The following is a 15,817-nucleotide window of genomic DNA, read 5'->3' on the forward strand; positions in this document are numbered from 1 at the left end:
CTATATAATTTTTGAAAAGAGAGGGGGAAAAGATATTGCTGAATAGTCTGGACAATAATTGTTTTAAGGTGGGTCAACCGCATTCTGCTTGCCTGCAGACATATCCAGACAAAACAATTACTCCAAAAGAGTGATAAGCTCAGACAGCAAATCATGTTAAAATCTCAGTTTTATCCCCTAGTTTATCTGTAAGTGGAAATGGAAATGAAATACAGGGCATTAAGAAAAGTTGGTGAGTGAAAGAAGCTGAATGGGTCTCCGTGCTTGCACAGAGTATAGTCATACCTCAAGTTACAGCCGCTTCAGGTTGCGGTTTTTTTGGGTTACAGACCGCCAAAACCTAGAAGTACCGGAATGGGTTACTTCGAGGTTTTGGTGTCGCGCATGCGCAGAAGCGCTAAATCACGCTTTGCGCACACGCAGACCAAATCGCAACCCGCACATGTGCAGACGCGGGTTGTGAACGCTGTAGGTTGCGAATGTGCATCCTGCACGGACCACATTCGCAACCCGAGTGTCCACTGTACTTCAGGCATTGCCGAACTTTTTCAGCCGGTGGGCACATTTTTTGAAATTTGAGTGAGTGCCATGGGACCAACTGCTCTCTGCACTTCACCCTGCCTCCTGTATAAGCCCTCTTCCCAAGAGACTGTATATGCTCACATTCTGCTTTCCTGTGGGATCTGGGCAAAAGCATTAATCAGAGCTTTGAAAACAGCATGGAGGTAAAAGAGAACATGAGAAAGAGCATCACTTTCCCAACTTCCTCCTTTGTGTACTTTCATGGGACGGAAGGAAGTGCCCTCAACACCTCCTGACTGTGGTGGCAGTGTTGGGCAGGTAAGAGATGTTACGGGCACCAGGGAAAGACCCCAAGTCTTCCACTGCACCCACAGGCATCACAGTGGTGACCACATTGGTAATCTCTGGGACACACATATGAGATGCGTCTTTTGCTCTTTCTCAGGCCCTTCATCCTACACACTGGATTCTCATGGGACAATTGACCATAGTCAAGCCAGGCCCAGGGTCCCCCTTGGTCGAATGAGTAGTAGGGCCTCCAAACTCAGCATAGTTGGCTTGCCTCAATTTTTAGTAAGCGAGTTAAGGAGGGGGCATAACACCATTTGAAGTAAGCAAGATATTACCATCCAAAGATGTCCCCCACCTAAGAACATTAAGTCCAGAGTCTAAAATTACATATAAATTTACACCCGTGGTGGTTCAGTGCATAGCTGGTATCACATTATCTATCCCCATCACTGCTATCAAAAAAACCCTCCCCAACCAACAGGGGTAGCCAAGTTAGAGCCTTCGAGATGTTGCTGAACTCACATCAGCCCCAGCCAGCATGGCCAATGGTCAGAGATGATGGGAGTTGTAGTCCATTGACTTCTGGAGAGCACACAGCTTCCATTATCCTCAGTATTGTTGGACACAACTCCCACCACCTGTGTCTACCACATAGTCTGCCACTGCAAAAGAACATCACAAGAAGCCCCAAAGCAGGGTTTGAAGGTGACAGCTCTTCTCCACAGAAGGCCACCAGCAACTGGTATTCCGCAACACACTATTGCTTAAACATGGAAGCTCCATTTAGCAGATGAAGCTATCATCCTTGAGTTTAACACATCATTTCCTTTCTTGTTAAATGTCAGTATCATAGGCCAACACTGAATTTGTCCAAAGTTTTCAGTGCACACAATTTATTCAGCATCACCTTCGACAGTCGCATGCAACTCAATCCTACTTGAACCAAACTCAACAAGTAGTTTGTATCACTGTGTGAATCCAGTCCTAAAAGAGTATTTTAGGTTTTTAATCAAATCAATGCTCAGGATCTGCAAAAAAGAATCCAGTCAACAACAACCAAATTAAAATCCACACCGCTATTGCTGCTGATCTTCTACAATGTTGTTTTTATTAAATTTCCACAGTTAATATAAGAAACCCTCAATTTTTTACCTACTTATTCAAAGCTATCCACCTGTCTCCCTGCAAAAAGATAAAACAAAGAAATATTCATGGTGACAGTGACCATGTACAGACATAACACTAAACCTTGATGTTAGGAATGAGACTAGCCTACACTGTGTTTCCCAGCTCCATCTGGTACGCTGACTGAGACTCTACCTGCTTGCGCACTGTCTCGCCAGAGTGGTACATGCTCTGGTTATCTCCCGCTTGGACTACTGCAATGCACTCTACGTGGGGCTACCTTTGAAGGTGACGCAGAAGCTACATTAATCCAGAATGTGGCTGCTAGACTGGTGACTGGGAGCGGCGGCCAGGAACATAAAACACTGGTCCTAAAAGATCTACACTGGTTCCCAGTATGTTTCCAAGCACAATTCACAATGCTGTTCATAAGATTGTGTTTCCACATTTGATTAACCAGAAGCTGTGGCATTGCCCAAACTCTGATAAACTGTGGTTAATCTGAATTATGGTTTGTTCGAAATAAGTCAATTTCACACAGCTGGCTTGCATCAACAAAATATACCTAAGATTAGCCACAGTTCTGAGTTCTGATACAATCCTAAACTGTAGTTAATATAGGAAATGTCAGTTTCACACAATGCTTTATGAAGCTGGCTTGCTTCAGCACAATATACTTAAGATTAACCACAATTTAAAGTTCTGATGGAATGCTAAACTCTGGTTAATCAAAACTGGAAAACGAAAGCTTCTAACATCCTTCGGGGATGGAGAGTGGAAGCATGTGAGGCAATGGGGATGCTAGCCTTTTGTGATCAGCCCCAATGCAGTCAGCGAGTTCAAGTAAGCATAGACATAAGAAATACCTTCACTGAGGGTGTCAGGGAGTATGTCTCCTGGATCTTGTGCAATGGCCGACCTCCTATAGACCATGTGACTCCTCCCTCTCTCTTCATCCATTTGTCTCCCTTTCTCCAATGGCTCAATGAAATATTCATCTTCACCCACTTTGATCATTCCAGCCTAGGCAGAAAGAGGAAAATAAGTAAGAAGACACCGATATGTGAAGAATCCGTCTTCCAGATTTGTCATGATAATAAATTGTCGTTGGGATTATTCAATTGTCAACCACTGAATGTAGTACAGTCATACCTCTTGTTACGTTTGGTTCAGGTTACGTGTTTTCAGGTTGCATCCCGCGGTGATACAGAAGTACCAGAAAGGGTTACTTCCGGGTTTCGCCGCTTGTGCATGCGCAGACGCGCAAAATGGTGTTGCGTGCATGCGCAGAAACGACGAATCGTGACCCGCGCATGCATAGATGTGGGTTGCGTTCCTTTCAGGTTGCGAACGGGGCTCCGGAATGGATCACATTCGCAACCAGAGATACCACTGTACAAAACAAGGGTGGAAGACCTAACCTTATGCTTGGATGAGAGGTACAGAAATCCTGTTGGAATTGCTCTGCAGAGGAGTGTGGAAATGTTAAGGGACAAACACAAGTTGGAGTGTGTGCATCTACAAATTGGCAATCAACTGTCTCCCTGTAATGGGTTCAGATGCAGCAGGACTCCAGTTGGAGTCAGGCTATCCCTGAACTACTGGGTCTGGGCAATTGGGGAGCAGGCATAGCTCAGTGGCAGAACATCTACCTTGCATGTAGAAAGTCTCAGGTTCAATCCCCGGCTTTTCCAGGTAGGGTTGGGACAGAAATCCTGAAATCCTGTAGGGGCAAAATGGAACTAGATGGACCAGTGGTTTGGCCCAGTTTAAGGCAGTTTCCGGGGACATGGGTGGCACTGTGGGTTAAACCACAGAGGCTAGGACTCGCTGATCAGAAGGTCGGCGGTTCGAATCCCCGTGACAGGGTGAGCTCCCGTTGCTCGGTCCCTGCTTCTGCCAACCTAGCAATTCGGAAGCACGTCAAAAGTGCAAGTAGATAAATAGGTACCACTCTGGCGGGAAGGTAAATGGCGTTTCCTTGCGCTGCTCTGGTTCGCCAGAAGCGGCATAGTCATGCTGGCCACATGACCCGGAAACTGTACGCTGGCTCCCTCGGCCAATAAAGCGAGATGAGCGCCGCAACCCCAGAGTTGGCCACGACTGGTCCTAATGGTCAGGGGTCCCTTTACCTTTAAGGCAGTTTCCAATGTTCAATGTTCGGATGCCCAATGTACTAAGTGCTATGGGGGAATATGAATTTGAATCTGGATCTTCCCGCTCCTGATCCATCATGAAAACCACACTGTCTTGAACAGTCAGGAGGAATAGGAGCAGCAGCAGCAGCAGCTCCATGAGGGAGGGGAGCTAATAAATTAAACAGCAATGAGAAATTGCAGAGAGACATTGCAGAATCATGTGGGATCTATTCCCTAGTTGGAATGCTTAGGACCGGCGTTTAAAAGTTATTCAACGCCACTTCAAAGTTGTGGTTACTTAGAACACCTCTGCCCCGAAGCCATTCAAATGTTGGCTGTGTGTGAGAGAAGGCAGTGGGGGAAGGGGCAGTAAAAGGAGAAGCACATCCTAGCCAGGTAAAAACCACTCAAGGAAAGCAGGGCCACTAGAGGGTTTGGCTGGGTAAGGGAAGTGGCCTGGGGAGATTCCTAAGAGCCAGATAGAGAGGCTTGAAGGGCCACATTCAATTCCCCAGCCCTAGTCTATAGGATCGGAGGAATAGCTCCTCAACTACTTGGTTGCTGGAAGGGAGAACATGTAAGCTTTTGGGGCTGAAGAGATTTTGACTTTGGCTGTATTACTGTTATCTACTTACCATAGAGTAAGTGCAAGTAGATAAATAGGTACCACTCCAGTGGGAAGGTAAATGGTGTTTCCGTGCGCTGCTCTGGTTTCACCAGAAGCGGCTTAGTCATGCTGGCCACATGACCCGGAAAAAATGTCTGCGTACAAACGTCAGCTCCCTCAGCCAGTAAAGCGAGATGAGGGCCGCAACCCCAGAGTCGTTCATGACTGGATTTAACTGTCAGAGGTCCTTTACCTTTTTAAAAGCCTCATTGCATTCAATGGGACTTACTTTTGAGTAGACATGATGTCTATCCACCCCCACTTTGTACTCCTTTCCAGGGCCGGATTTAGGTTTGATGAGGCCCTAAGCTACTGAAGGTAATGGGGCCCTTTAAATGTGATATTTTAGGGAACAGGCTAGCAGGCGGGGCCCCTTACTTACATCAGAGGAGCCTACACAACACACTGTTGCTGTATGTAGCTTTTATTTTATTTGTTTTTTATCTTATATTTTGGAAATCTACATCCAGGGGTTTTTTCCCTTTAATTTTTTAGGGGGCCATAAGGTATAGCTTGTTTAGCTTATACGTAAATCCGGCACTGCTCCTTTCAAGGAAAGAAGTCAGGGGTTGGAATATTTCATATAATTACCTGTTTTGATCATTCTTGCTCCTTGAAAAGTTGTGTGTGGGTTTTTTTAGGCTAATATGCAGCGCCATCAAAACACGCAAGACATTCTTAAGGCAGAAATCAGCTGGCAGTGGTTCTCGAGGATCACTGGCACAGATATTTCCCAAATCTGCTACTGAAGATCCTTTTCATTGGGATATGGCAGAACTGAAGTGCAATGCAGAGCATCCACTCTGCCTCTGAATGGCCCCTTTCCTCAACAATAACCATTGGGATATTTAAGTTCAAATAAGTCCATTTCAGGATCACACCCTCATTTTTCCCTTTCCGTATGGCCAAGAAGCATTATTAGGTTGGCAACCTAGCAGCCTCCTGGCAAGTGAATGGATTGCTTTCTTGCCATTTGAAATGGAGGGGGGGCGGACAGAGAGAGTTTGTGCCTACAGTTGCTATGCTCATGACGTAAGATTCTATCTTGGCACTCCCACGTTTGTTTAAATATCCCATTTTCAATGCTTTCAGCTTGGAAGTATTCAAAGGAAATAAAATAAAAGAAAACAGCCTTTTCCCCCAGCAGGTTCCTCTTCCATTTTTCTATTTTACAGCGATAGATGGGGTGGGTAGTAAGATAGATGATGACATTATTCATGAAAGGTTCACAGAGGGAAATATTTTCAAAAACAAGTTGTTGGTGTTGGGTAAATAGAGAAATGATGGGTAATTTTTGGTTTCTATCAGTTCCCCATTTTTCCAATATTGAGTTCAGTTCTCCATATACAGTCATACCTTGGGTTACAGCCACTTGAGGTTGTGTTTTTTTGGGGTTGTGGACCGCTGAAACCCGGAAGTATCGGAACAGGTTACTTCTGGGTTTCGGCGGTTGCGCATGCGCAGAAGCACTAAATCACGCTTTGTTCATGTGCAGAAGCACCAAATCTCAACCCGCAGGTGCACAGATGTGCAGACATGGGTTGTGAACGCTGCGGATTGCGAACATGCATCCCGCATGGATCACGTTCGCAACCCGAGCGTCCACTGTATCCTCATTTGTTTGTATGAATGTATAGGAAGGCGAACAAGATGATAAAGGGTCTAGAAGCCAAGCTTCATGAGGAATGGTTTAGAGAATTGAGTATGTTTAGCCTGGATAAGACTGGATAAGACTTAGCCTGGATGAGACTCAGAGGAGATATGATAGCTTTCTTAAAATATGTGAAGGCCTGTCACATGGCAGATAGAGAAAGCTTGTTTTCTCCTGCTCTGGACGAGAGGACCCAATCCAATGCATTCAAAGGAGACTCCAACTAAACATTAGGAAGAACTTTCTGATGTTAAGAATGGGCTCCCTCAGAAGGTGGTGGAGTCTCTTTCATTGGGAGTTTTTAATCAAAGGTTGGATGGCCCTATCTATCATGCATGATTTAGTTGAGATTCCTGCATTGCAAAGGGTTGGACTAGATGACCCTCAGGGTACCTTCCAACTCTACAATTCTACGATTCTACGATTCCATGATTCCATGATTCCATGATTCTATGATTCTATGATTCCATGACCTATATCTATCTGCTTGTCTATCTATCATCTATCCATCTATCTCTCATGTATCCATCCCAGGTAAAAATTCACCAGCAGGTGAATTTCTCCTAATATGCACATTTTGTTTTTGTATGCAATTTTGCATCATAGACACATTCTTGCACAGCTGTGTCCTCTATTATAATGCATTTCTGCAAATTACTATCACTAGCATATGCATTTATATGCAGGTTTTCCTCCAGCATAAGCATCTTTGTACATATTACTGGACTTGATATGTATGCATTTTTGCCTAATATAAACTTTTGTTTGTTTGTTTTTGCAAAGGAAAATACGATGCATCTTTGTTAGGTTATAGTCACTAATATATGCATCTATAAGGCACACTTTACCCCAGTGTATGCATTTATGCTATATGGCTAGAGGACTGCTTTGCAAAATTCAGACAGTGTGAATTGCAAAAGATGACTGGGCTTCAGTTCACATACTGTTTCACGAAGTGCAAATGAGGTAAGTCCACATTTAAATGAAAACTTAATTGAATTTCTCTGCCATTCCTAACCATATGGCATTTCTGGATGCACAGTTCAACATTCGGTTTTTATTGCTTTGCAGTTCTACTCTCTTAAGGTCAAAAGGTGCACAGGAATTCAGGTGTGGTGTTACCAGCACCAGGCAACGCGGTAATACAATCTCCCCCCTGACTGGATAAGCAATCACTTACTCTACTCAGTTCAGCAGGGGAAAAAAGATTTGGCTTCCTTCCTAATTGCCTCTTTACTGTGAAGTCAGGGTCTACTCCTGTTTCAACATAATAATCAATGGGTAGAGTTGCCTCTAGGCAGGATCCCTCCCTCTGCAGTGCTTTCTTGCCTTCTAAAATGTCCCCTGCCCAGATTTTCAGTGACCTGGTGCTCTCAAACTTTGTCCTTATCTTACCCCACTAATGCTGCAATCCTGAACACACTTTGCAGGGAATAAGTCTCATCAAGCTCAACATGAATTATTGCTGCATGAACGTGCATTGGAATGTTCTGTTAAGTGCCACTGAATTTAGCAATATTTCCTTCAGAGTAAATATGCCGAGGGCTGTGCATATATTGAGATACTAGGGAGAAATTCTTTGAACCAACAAAAAAAAAGCTGCCTTATGGTGAAACCCATACCCACTTCATTCCAGACTCTCTCTCTCTCTCTCTCTCTCTCTCTCTCTCTCTGTGTGTGTGTGGTGGATTGAGCAAAGGTGGTGATCTCCATTGTCTCTGCAATCCAAGCCACCTTTGTACTGGACTGCAGTGGTGCCATATTTCAAACAGTAAAAACCAGGACACCCAAAAGTTGCTGAGCTTCTTTTAAAAAGACACCTAAATTGTTGGGGGTTTCCTCCCCAAAAAATGCCCCCCCCAAAAGCCACGGGTTTTTGACTACCACCTGTAGAACTGATGCCAAGCTCACTCTACCAATGCAGGCCTCTTTCTTTTGAAGGTCTGCTTGAACTTTTGGAAGATCAGAGCCGATAGCGAGCCCCTTTGAAATATATTACCCAAACCAGAGTTATCCTTTGAAATTTGCCCTTCTCTGAATTTTGTGACACAGTGCTCCAATGAATGCATACAAAAATGAATATGTTGGGGAAAATGTTTGCATTAAAATTGCAGCTATTCTTAAAAAATAACACAGAAAAATACATCATATTGAGAAATATTGCTCGCAAAAAAATGTACATATTGAAACTGCACATGGAAATGTCTTTGTTATGAGAACTTAAACGCTGGTGAATTTTCTGTAGAAATGTGGAGAACTGAATTTAAGGCTGGAAACTTGAGAATCTGAAACTGACAGAGTCATCCATCCCTACCTGGCATGGAAGGTGGGTTGGGGATGGGGGCAGTTTTGTTAACAAGCAGAAATCCACTAAGACACGAAGTCAAATGTCCAGCTGTGCTCACCTCTCGGATACATCTGGGTGTGAGTTTCAAGGGAGGGAGAACTGCTATGGCCACAGCAGCCAAGAAGCTTGCGGTTACCTGGAAAAGACTCGTTGGTATTTTAAGTTCCAAATATATCCAACAAATATATCCAATACCGGTTTCTGAAACCCTGAGACTGAATGGGGAATCTGCTGTCATGCTCTACATGTTTCTATTTGCATTTGGATGCTCACATTCCTTAACACAAACAGAAATAGCAGGCATCCAAAACCAAACACTCATCCCGGTATTAAAAGCCCTAACAATCAAGTGCCACATTCAAGAGGCTGTACTTCACCATAGAGCAGTGATGGGGGAGAATTCCGGGCTGCTTCGCATTTTCATGTGAAATGACCTAATTTGCGGTTCCTGATATAATACGTGGAGTGCAGCTGTCCTTAGACATTCATGCTTCTCCAAAGTGTGTGATGCAGTTCTCCAAGCAAAGAAAAGGTGCATTTTAGGACAAAATGAGAATAAAATGAATCTATTGGTGAAAATAAGAGCAATACTGGGGAGAACTGCTTGCAAAAAAAGGTTGGATATTTGGCAAAATTGCCCACACATGGGAGACATGCACTCTGATGAATTTTCAGGATGGTGGTGGTGTTGGTGATTTTAAAAACAATTGGATGTGCAAGTGGGTCAAAGTGCACTATTCCTATTCCTTATTAGTCCAGCAGCTTTCAGACAGGCCAGAATAAATGGGGCTCAGTCACTGATCTTGAGGTCAATTCTGCAGAATTCTCTCCTGGCTGAGATTAGAAACCTGTTGAATTTCGGGTGCTCAGATTCATAAAATCTGAAGTAAGGGACCACAAGCGTCATCTAGTCCAACCTACTGCAATGGAGGAATTTCCCCCCCAATGTGTGGGTCAAACCCATAACCCTTAGATTAAGAGTCTCATGCTCTATGGACTGAGCCATCCGGCTCGATGAAGACCTTTCTAGTCCAGCAGGCAATTTTAAGGAAGCGCTTTGCTTTCGTTATTAATTTCAGTTGATCTTATCCAATGTGTGTGTATAAAAATAAATGGGTATACCACTTCAAAGCTTTAGTGATTTAGATGCATATTAATAGCTTAAGAGAAATAAACAAACAAACAGGGCTGGGGATTTGTTGCTGATCTTGTTCTCAATGAAGAGAGGAAGTATGAACATTTTCCTGGGGTTTGGCCACCCCTTGGGCTCTTTTGTTTGAAGCCATGGCAAAGTCTGGAAGACGCTACGTGGCTAATCTACGGTTAAGCCAGCCTTTTCTGCTGCAGGAGTGGATGGGACCCTGCCTTGATCCATGCTAATGAAATTAAACAGCCTTCTCCACTAAGCCCCATGGCACTGAGGAGCTATTAATTAAGAACAACCATCTGTTGCTTTGTTCCAATGCTAGGCTGAGGAGAGGAGGCGGAGGAGGCTAATTATTTGATTATATGTGCTGACTCCACAAATGCGCTATTTAGATAGAGATGCAGCGTCACGGGGCATTTTCTGGATCGGCGCTGTACGGCCCAGAGGGCAAATTCAAAAGCATGAATACCATATTGGCCCAAATATAAGCCACACTTTCCCCCAAAAAATTCCAACTGTGAAAAAGTGCATCTTATATTCAGAGCCTATCCAGATCAAACCTATCCATTCTTAAGGAAATCAGCCCTGAGTGTTCACTGGAAGGACAGATCCTGAAGCTGAGGCTCCAATACTTTGGCCACCTCATGAGAAGAGAAGACTCCCTGGAAAAGACCCTGATGTTGGGAAAGATTGAGGGCACAAGGAGAAGGGGACGACAGAGGACGAGATGGTTGGACACTGTTCTCGAAGCTACCAGCATGAGTTTGACTAAACTGCGGGAGGCAGTGGAAGACAGGAGTGCCTGGTGTGCTCTGGTCCATGGGGTCACAAAGAGCTGGACACGACTAAACAACTAAACCACAACATATTCGGAGCCGAGCACCGGCACTGGCTTGGAGATGGGGGTGCCAAGCGCCAGCTGCCCCCTGTTCAGGGTGGTAGTGATGGGAGAAGGGCCGCACCCACAAATAAGCCTTGAATTTTAAAGGTGTGGCTTATTTGCGGATGGGGCGTATAGTCGGGCCAACATGGTGTGTTAACACTGTAGCTTACGCTGATACTTGTGAGAAAGTTAGCTCAACTTTTGTTCAATGTCCCAATGTGGCATTCGCACACCAGGCCGCCGCATAGGTCAGCCAGGGCCACATCCTGCCAGGCCTCCTCTGCCCCTCAAGATTGAGATGGCTGAGCCCTGTCCCAGTGGTCATTGGGGAGGTTGTAGAGGCCTCGGCCCCAGAGAGTTGTTGCGACTGCTAGGGAAGGACAAATACATGAATTTTGGTTTCACTTTCCCCTTCATTTTTCCAATTTTAAATTCAGTTCTCCACATTTCAAAATCACTTCATTTTTTTTATTTTTTTAAAAATGCACTTGGTGGGGGCCGGGCACTAAATCCTCACACAAATTCATAAGCATTTTTGTGTGATTTTCCATCCTCCATCAATTTATTTGTATGCCACTTTTCCATAGAAAACCATGATCAAGGCAGCTCACAACGTGAAAAAAATACATAATGACAGACATAACGTGCGTAGCCATAATCAAGAAATAAAACATCAAAAAGTACACAACCAAATGAAACAATTTCTACATATATCGTAATAAGATCTAAAATGAAGATACAAAAATTAATAGCATTAACAGCAACAACAACCTTCCGCCCTCAAACATCCCAGCACATGAGTGTGTTTAGCAGCTTCAGCTTTTGTAGCTGGAGTCAGTCAAGGCCCTGCCCTCTCTGGAAAAAGGTCTGCAACGCTGGAAGCCAAGGTGCAGATTTGTGGAGTACAAATGTCAATAAATGTCTATGCTTGTCCTCAAACGGTAGCATATACATAGCACTTCCTGCTTCAACTATTTCTCCTGATATATACAGTGGTACATCTGGATGCGAACGGGATCCGTTCCAGAGTCCCGTTCGCATCCTGAAGAGAACGTAACACGCGACTGCGCAACTGCACGTGCGTGGGTCACGTTTCGCCGCTTCTGCGCATGCGCTGACATCATTTTGTGGAGCGCAACCCAAAAATATTCATCCTGAAGCTACTTCAACCCGAGGTGTGACTGTATATATTTGTGTACGCAATAAATATGTGTATGTCTATAGATTTGCTCCATGTGCACATTTTTCCTGTGTTTCGGTTCCTGTGTTTCAGAAAGTGCAAAATTAAGCAGGATCCTGTTTAAATATGATCTGGATCCGGTTTCTCCTCCATCCCTAAAGTGCCCCTCCCCCAAAGGTATTACCACCTTACAGCTTTTGCAGTTTTACGGGCATTCTGTTCTGAAAGAAATCCTACATCTTCCCACAGAATCTTTTCTATTCCAGCTGCCATTCTCATTATTCAAATGGGCACATTTGCAAGGGCATCACACACACACACACACACACACACACACACACACACACACACACTGCTTTGGACAATTGCAAGCGGCTGATGGGAGCTCGGCTTTGCCATTCGCGAAATAGAAGCGCCACTGAAATAAGGATCAAGAGTTCTGTGTTTCATCTGTCTAATAGCCGAGCGCCAGCCAAGCAGACAGTCTCTGCTTGCCAAGACAAACACAGGAGACCTGGCTGGAGGGAGGTGCACATGGGTTGTGGGGGAGAGGAGAGGGGGTGCAGTTTGTGGAGACAACCCTCCAGTATTTAACTTCTTAAAGAGTTGACATAAAACGTGCTTTTATAGCTACGATGTTGCCATGTCTTTAAAAAACACATCTCCAGGCACCGAAGAGACACAGCCACCTTTCACCCTCTCTGTTAGTTTAAGGTGTGTTGGGTTCAATGACTGTGCAAAACTTGCGTCACGAAATACCTGCCACATGCTTTTTTAAGTCCAGGGATGAAAAACGTTCAGAACCGCACACCGAACACTGGCCAATTTACTGGGAAAGCGGGGGGAATGAAAGCTAAGAGGAGCCAATGATGCCCACATCGCTTTCCCCTTTGGCTGCTCCCACCCGACATCCAAACACATCTGCAGTAAAAGTTATTATGGATTTCCTACTTCCATAGCTACGGGGATAAGGTGTCCTTGGAACTTGGGGTTGGTGATTTTCAGTGGGATCCATACTTCTGAGACAGCGACTTGGTGGTAGAGCACTTGCCTTAATGGCAGAAGGTTCTGTTTTCAACGCCTGGCAGCTCCAAGGCTGGAAAAGGCACCCTGACTGGAACCCTAGAGAACCACTGCCAGTCCGTTTGGACAATTCCAAGCTAGACGGACCAAGAGTCTGACTCAGCATAAAGCAGGTCCCTGGACTCCTATGTTCTTTCAAGAGTTGGAAGTTTCTCCACATAAGAAATTAGAGAATCATGAAGGGGGATTTTTACTGTGTTTAGAAATTGTTTCATCATCACCTACAGAAAAGTGAGCTGCGTTGGGAACGCAATGCACGGTATTTTCATAACGGTTCTCTCTCTTGCATGCAAGGTTGTCGACCCTGTGGGCGGAAGGCATGGAAAAGGCAAATTCCATGCTAGGGATCATTAAGAAAGGAATTGTAAGCAAAACTGCCAGTATCACCATGCCATTATACAGATCTACAGTGAGACCACATTTGAAGTATTGTGTACAGTTATGGTCACCTCACAGTTTTCTGTGTCACTATGCTATTTTCTTATGGACACTATGGTTTTCCCAGTAGTGATGTATGGAAGTGAGAGCTGGACCATAAAGAAGGCTGATTGCCAAAGAATTGATGCTTTTGAATTATGGTGCTGGAGGAGACTCTAGAGAGTCCCATGGACTGCAAGAAGATCAAACCTATCCATTCCGAAGGAAATCAGCCTGAGTGCTCACTGGAAGGACAGATCCTGAAGCTGAGGCTCCAATATTTGGCCACCTCATGAAAAGAGAAGACTCCCTGGAAAAGACCCTGGTGTTGGGAAAGATTGAGGGCACAAGGAGAAGGGGATGGCAGAGGACGAGGTGGTTGGACATTCTCAGAGCTACTAACATGGGTTTGGCTAAACTGCGGGAGGCAGTGGAAGACAGGAGTGTCTGGCGTGCTCTGGTCCATGGGGTCACGAAGAATCGGACACGACTAAATGACTAAACAACAATGGTCACCTCACTTCGAAATGGATATGGAAGAGTTGGCAAAAGTTCAGAAATGGACAATCAACATAAGGTTGAAGTGTTAGGTGTCAGGAACATGGCCCCCCAGAGCGCAGCAGAAGAGTCAGCCTCAGAAAATGAGCTAAGCGAGCAAGAAGCCAACTCTGCAGCTGAGACCTGTTTGCCAGAGTTTAGAGAGGACAACCCAGCCCCCCTCCTTCCCAGGGAAGAAGCTGTTAGCTCCCAAGGAGAGGAGGAGTTGGAAGTCGGCCCGAGTGTTGCCAGGCAACTAGCAGATAAGCCAGTGTCTGAGGCTGTGTCTTCTGGGAGTGGTGATGAAACGGGCCAGCCATTCAGTCCCCGTACTAGGAGACTGGAGAAGCTCAGAGAACAATGGAAGGGAAGGAGAAGAAAGGCGGGATTTTGGCGTTCTTTCTGTTGGAGGAGGGACGATGAGTCAGACTGAGCAACTATTGTTAATGAGAGCACGTGGAAGCCATGCTCTGGATTTGTTTTTTCTTCTTGTTGTAAATAAACTTGTATAAAACTGACAGAGAGTCGTTGCAGCTTATCAGGCTGCTTGCCTGCCAGAGATCGTTATATAAGGGACTTCTTAGTTCAATAAGAGGCAAGTAAGAGGAAACCTTATAATAATATATAATAATAAAAATAATTTATTATTTCCCCAGCCACTCTGGGCGGCTTCCAACAAAGTATTAAAATACAGTGGTCAGTTAAACATTAAAAGCTTCCCTAAAGAGGGCTGCCTTCAGATGTCTTCTAAAAGTCTGGTAGTTGTTCTTCTCTTTGACATCTGGTGGGAGGGCATTCCATAGGGCAGGTGCCACCACTGAGAAGGCCCTCTGCCTGGTTCCCTGTAATTTGGCTTCTCGCAGTGAGGGAACTGCCAGAAGGCCCTCGGCACTGGACCTCAGTGTCCGGGCAGAATGATGGAGGTGGAGACGCTCCTTCAGGTATACTGGACCGAGGCCGTTTAGGGCTTTAAAGGTCAGCACCAACACTTTGAATTGTGCTTGGAAACGTACTGGGAGCCAATGTATTATAGTGCTTTATAAAATTATGCATGGAAAAAGAGAAAGTGGATAGAGAAAGGGTTTTCCTCCTTTCCCATAACACTAGAACTCATGGGCATCAATAAAGCTGAATGTTGGAAGATTCAGAACAGATGAAATAAAGTACTTTTTCATGCAGCTCATAGTGGAATGATGGAGGCAGTGATGGTCACCAACCTGGACGGCTTTCAATTCTTGGAGGAGAGGTTTATCAATGGCTTGGCAATCCCACACAGTGAGGGAGAAGAGAACTTGTCCTTCTAGTCCTGGAGAAACAGGAGATTGCTTCTCCTTCTTGGGGCAACATCAGCACCAAACACTGGGTTGGACTGGTCTTGCCTGCAATTCCTAAGTACTGCAGGCTATTTCAGTATGCTGCAAGCAGTGACCTCAGTCACAGAGGATTCAAGAAGCAGATGCCACCTTTTGGCAACAAAAGCAGAAATCCAGAAGGAAAATTACTTGTCAATCTGCCCAGTACTGTGTTGTTTCTAGGTTTCTCTCTTTTTTTGCAAAAAAAAGGGGGGGGGAGTATCGCCAAGGACAGAAGGTGCGATTCAACAACAGTTCCAAAACACATAACTAAAGAACATCTAATGACCGCCCACTTTGCGTTTGTTAAATTAATCACCCGCCACACTCTCCAACCCAACATCTCTTTGCAGTTCAGCTTTACAGTGGTACCTCGGGTTAAGAACTTAATTTGTTCTGGAGGTCCGTTCTTAACCTGAAACTGTTCTTAATCTGAGGCACCACTTTAACTAATGGGGCCTCCCGCTGCCACTGCAC

At 44.8% G+C, this 15,817-nt stretch overlaps 1 protein-coding gene across 1 annotated transcript in view; it reads right to left on the reverse strand.

Annotated features, from left to right (window-relative positions):
• The window catches only part of ADAMTS3 (ADAM metallopeptidase with thrombospondin type 1 motif 3), a 131,651-nt gene that overhangs the window by 85,739 nt on the left and 30,095 nt on the right, over positions 1–15,817 (reverse strand). The window contains exon 4 of the mRNA XM_053404496.1: positions 2,805–2,961. Within this exon, the coding sequence (XP_053260471.1) occupies positions 2,805–2,961 (157 nt within the window). The remainder of the gene's footprint in view (positions 1–2,804; positions 2,962–15,817) is intronic.

The sequence above is a fragment of the Podarcis raffonei genome, chromosome 9 (genome assembly GCF_027172205.1).
Source record: "Podarcis raffonei isolate rPodRaf1 chromosome 9, rPodRaf1.pri, whole genome shotgun sequence".
NCBI lineage: Eukaryota > Metazoa > Chordata > Lepidosauria > Squamata > Lacertidae > Podarcis > Podarcis raffonei.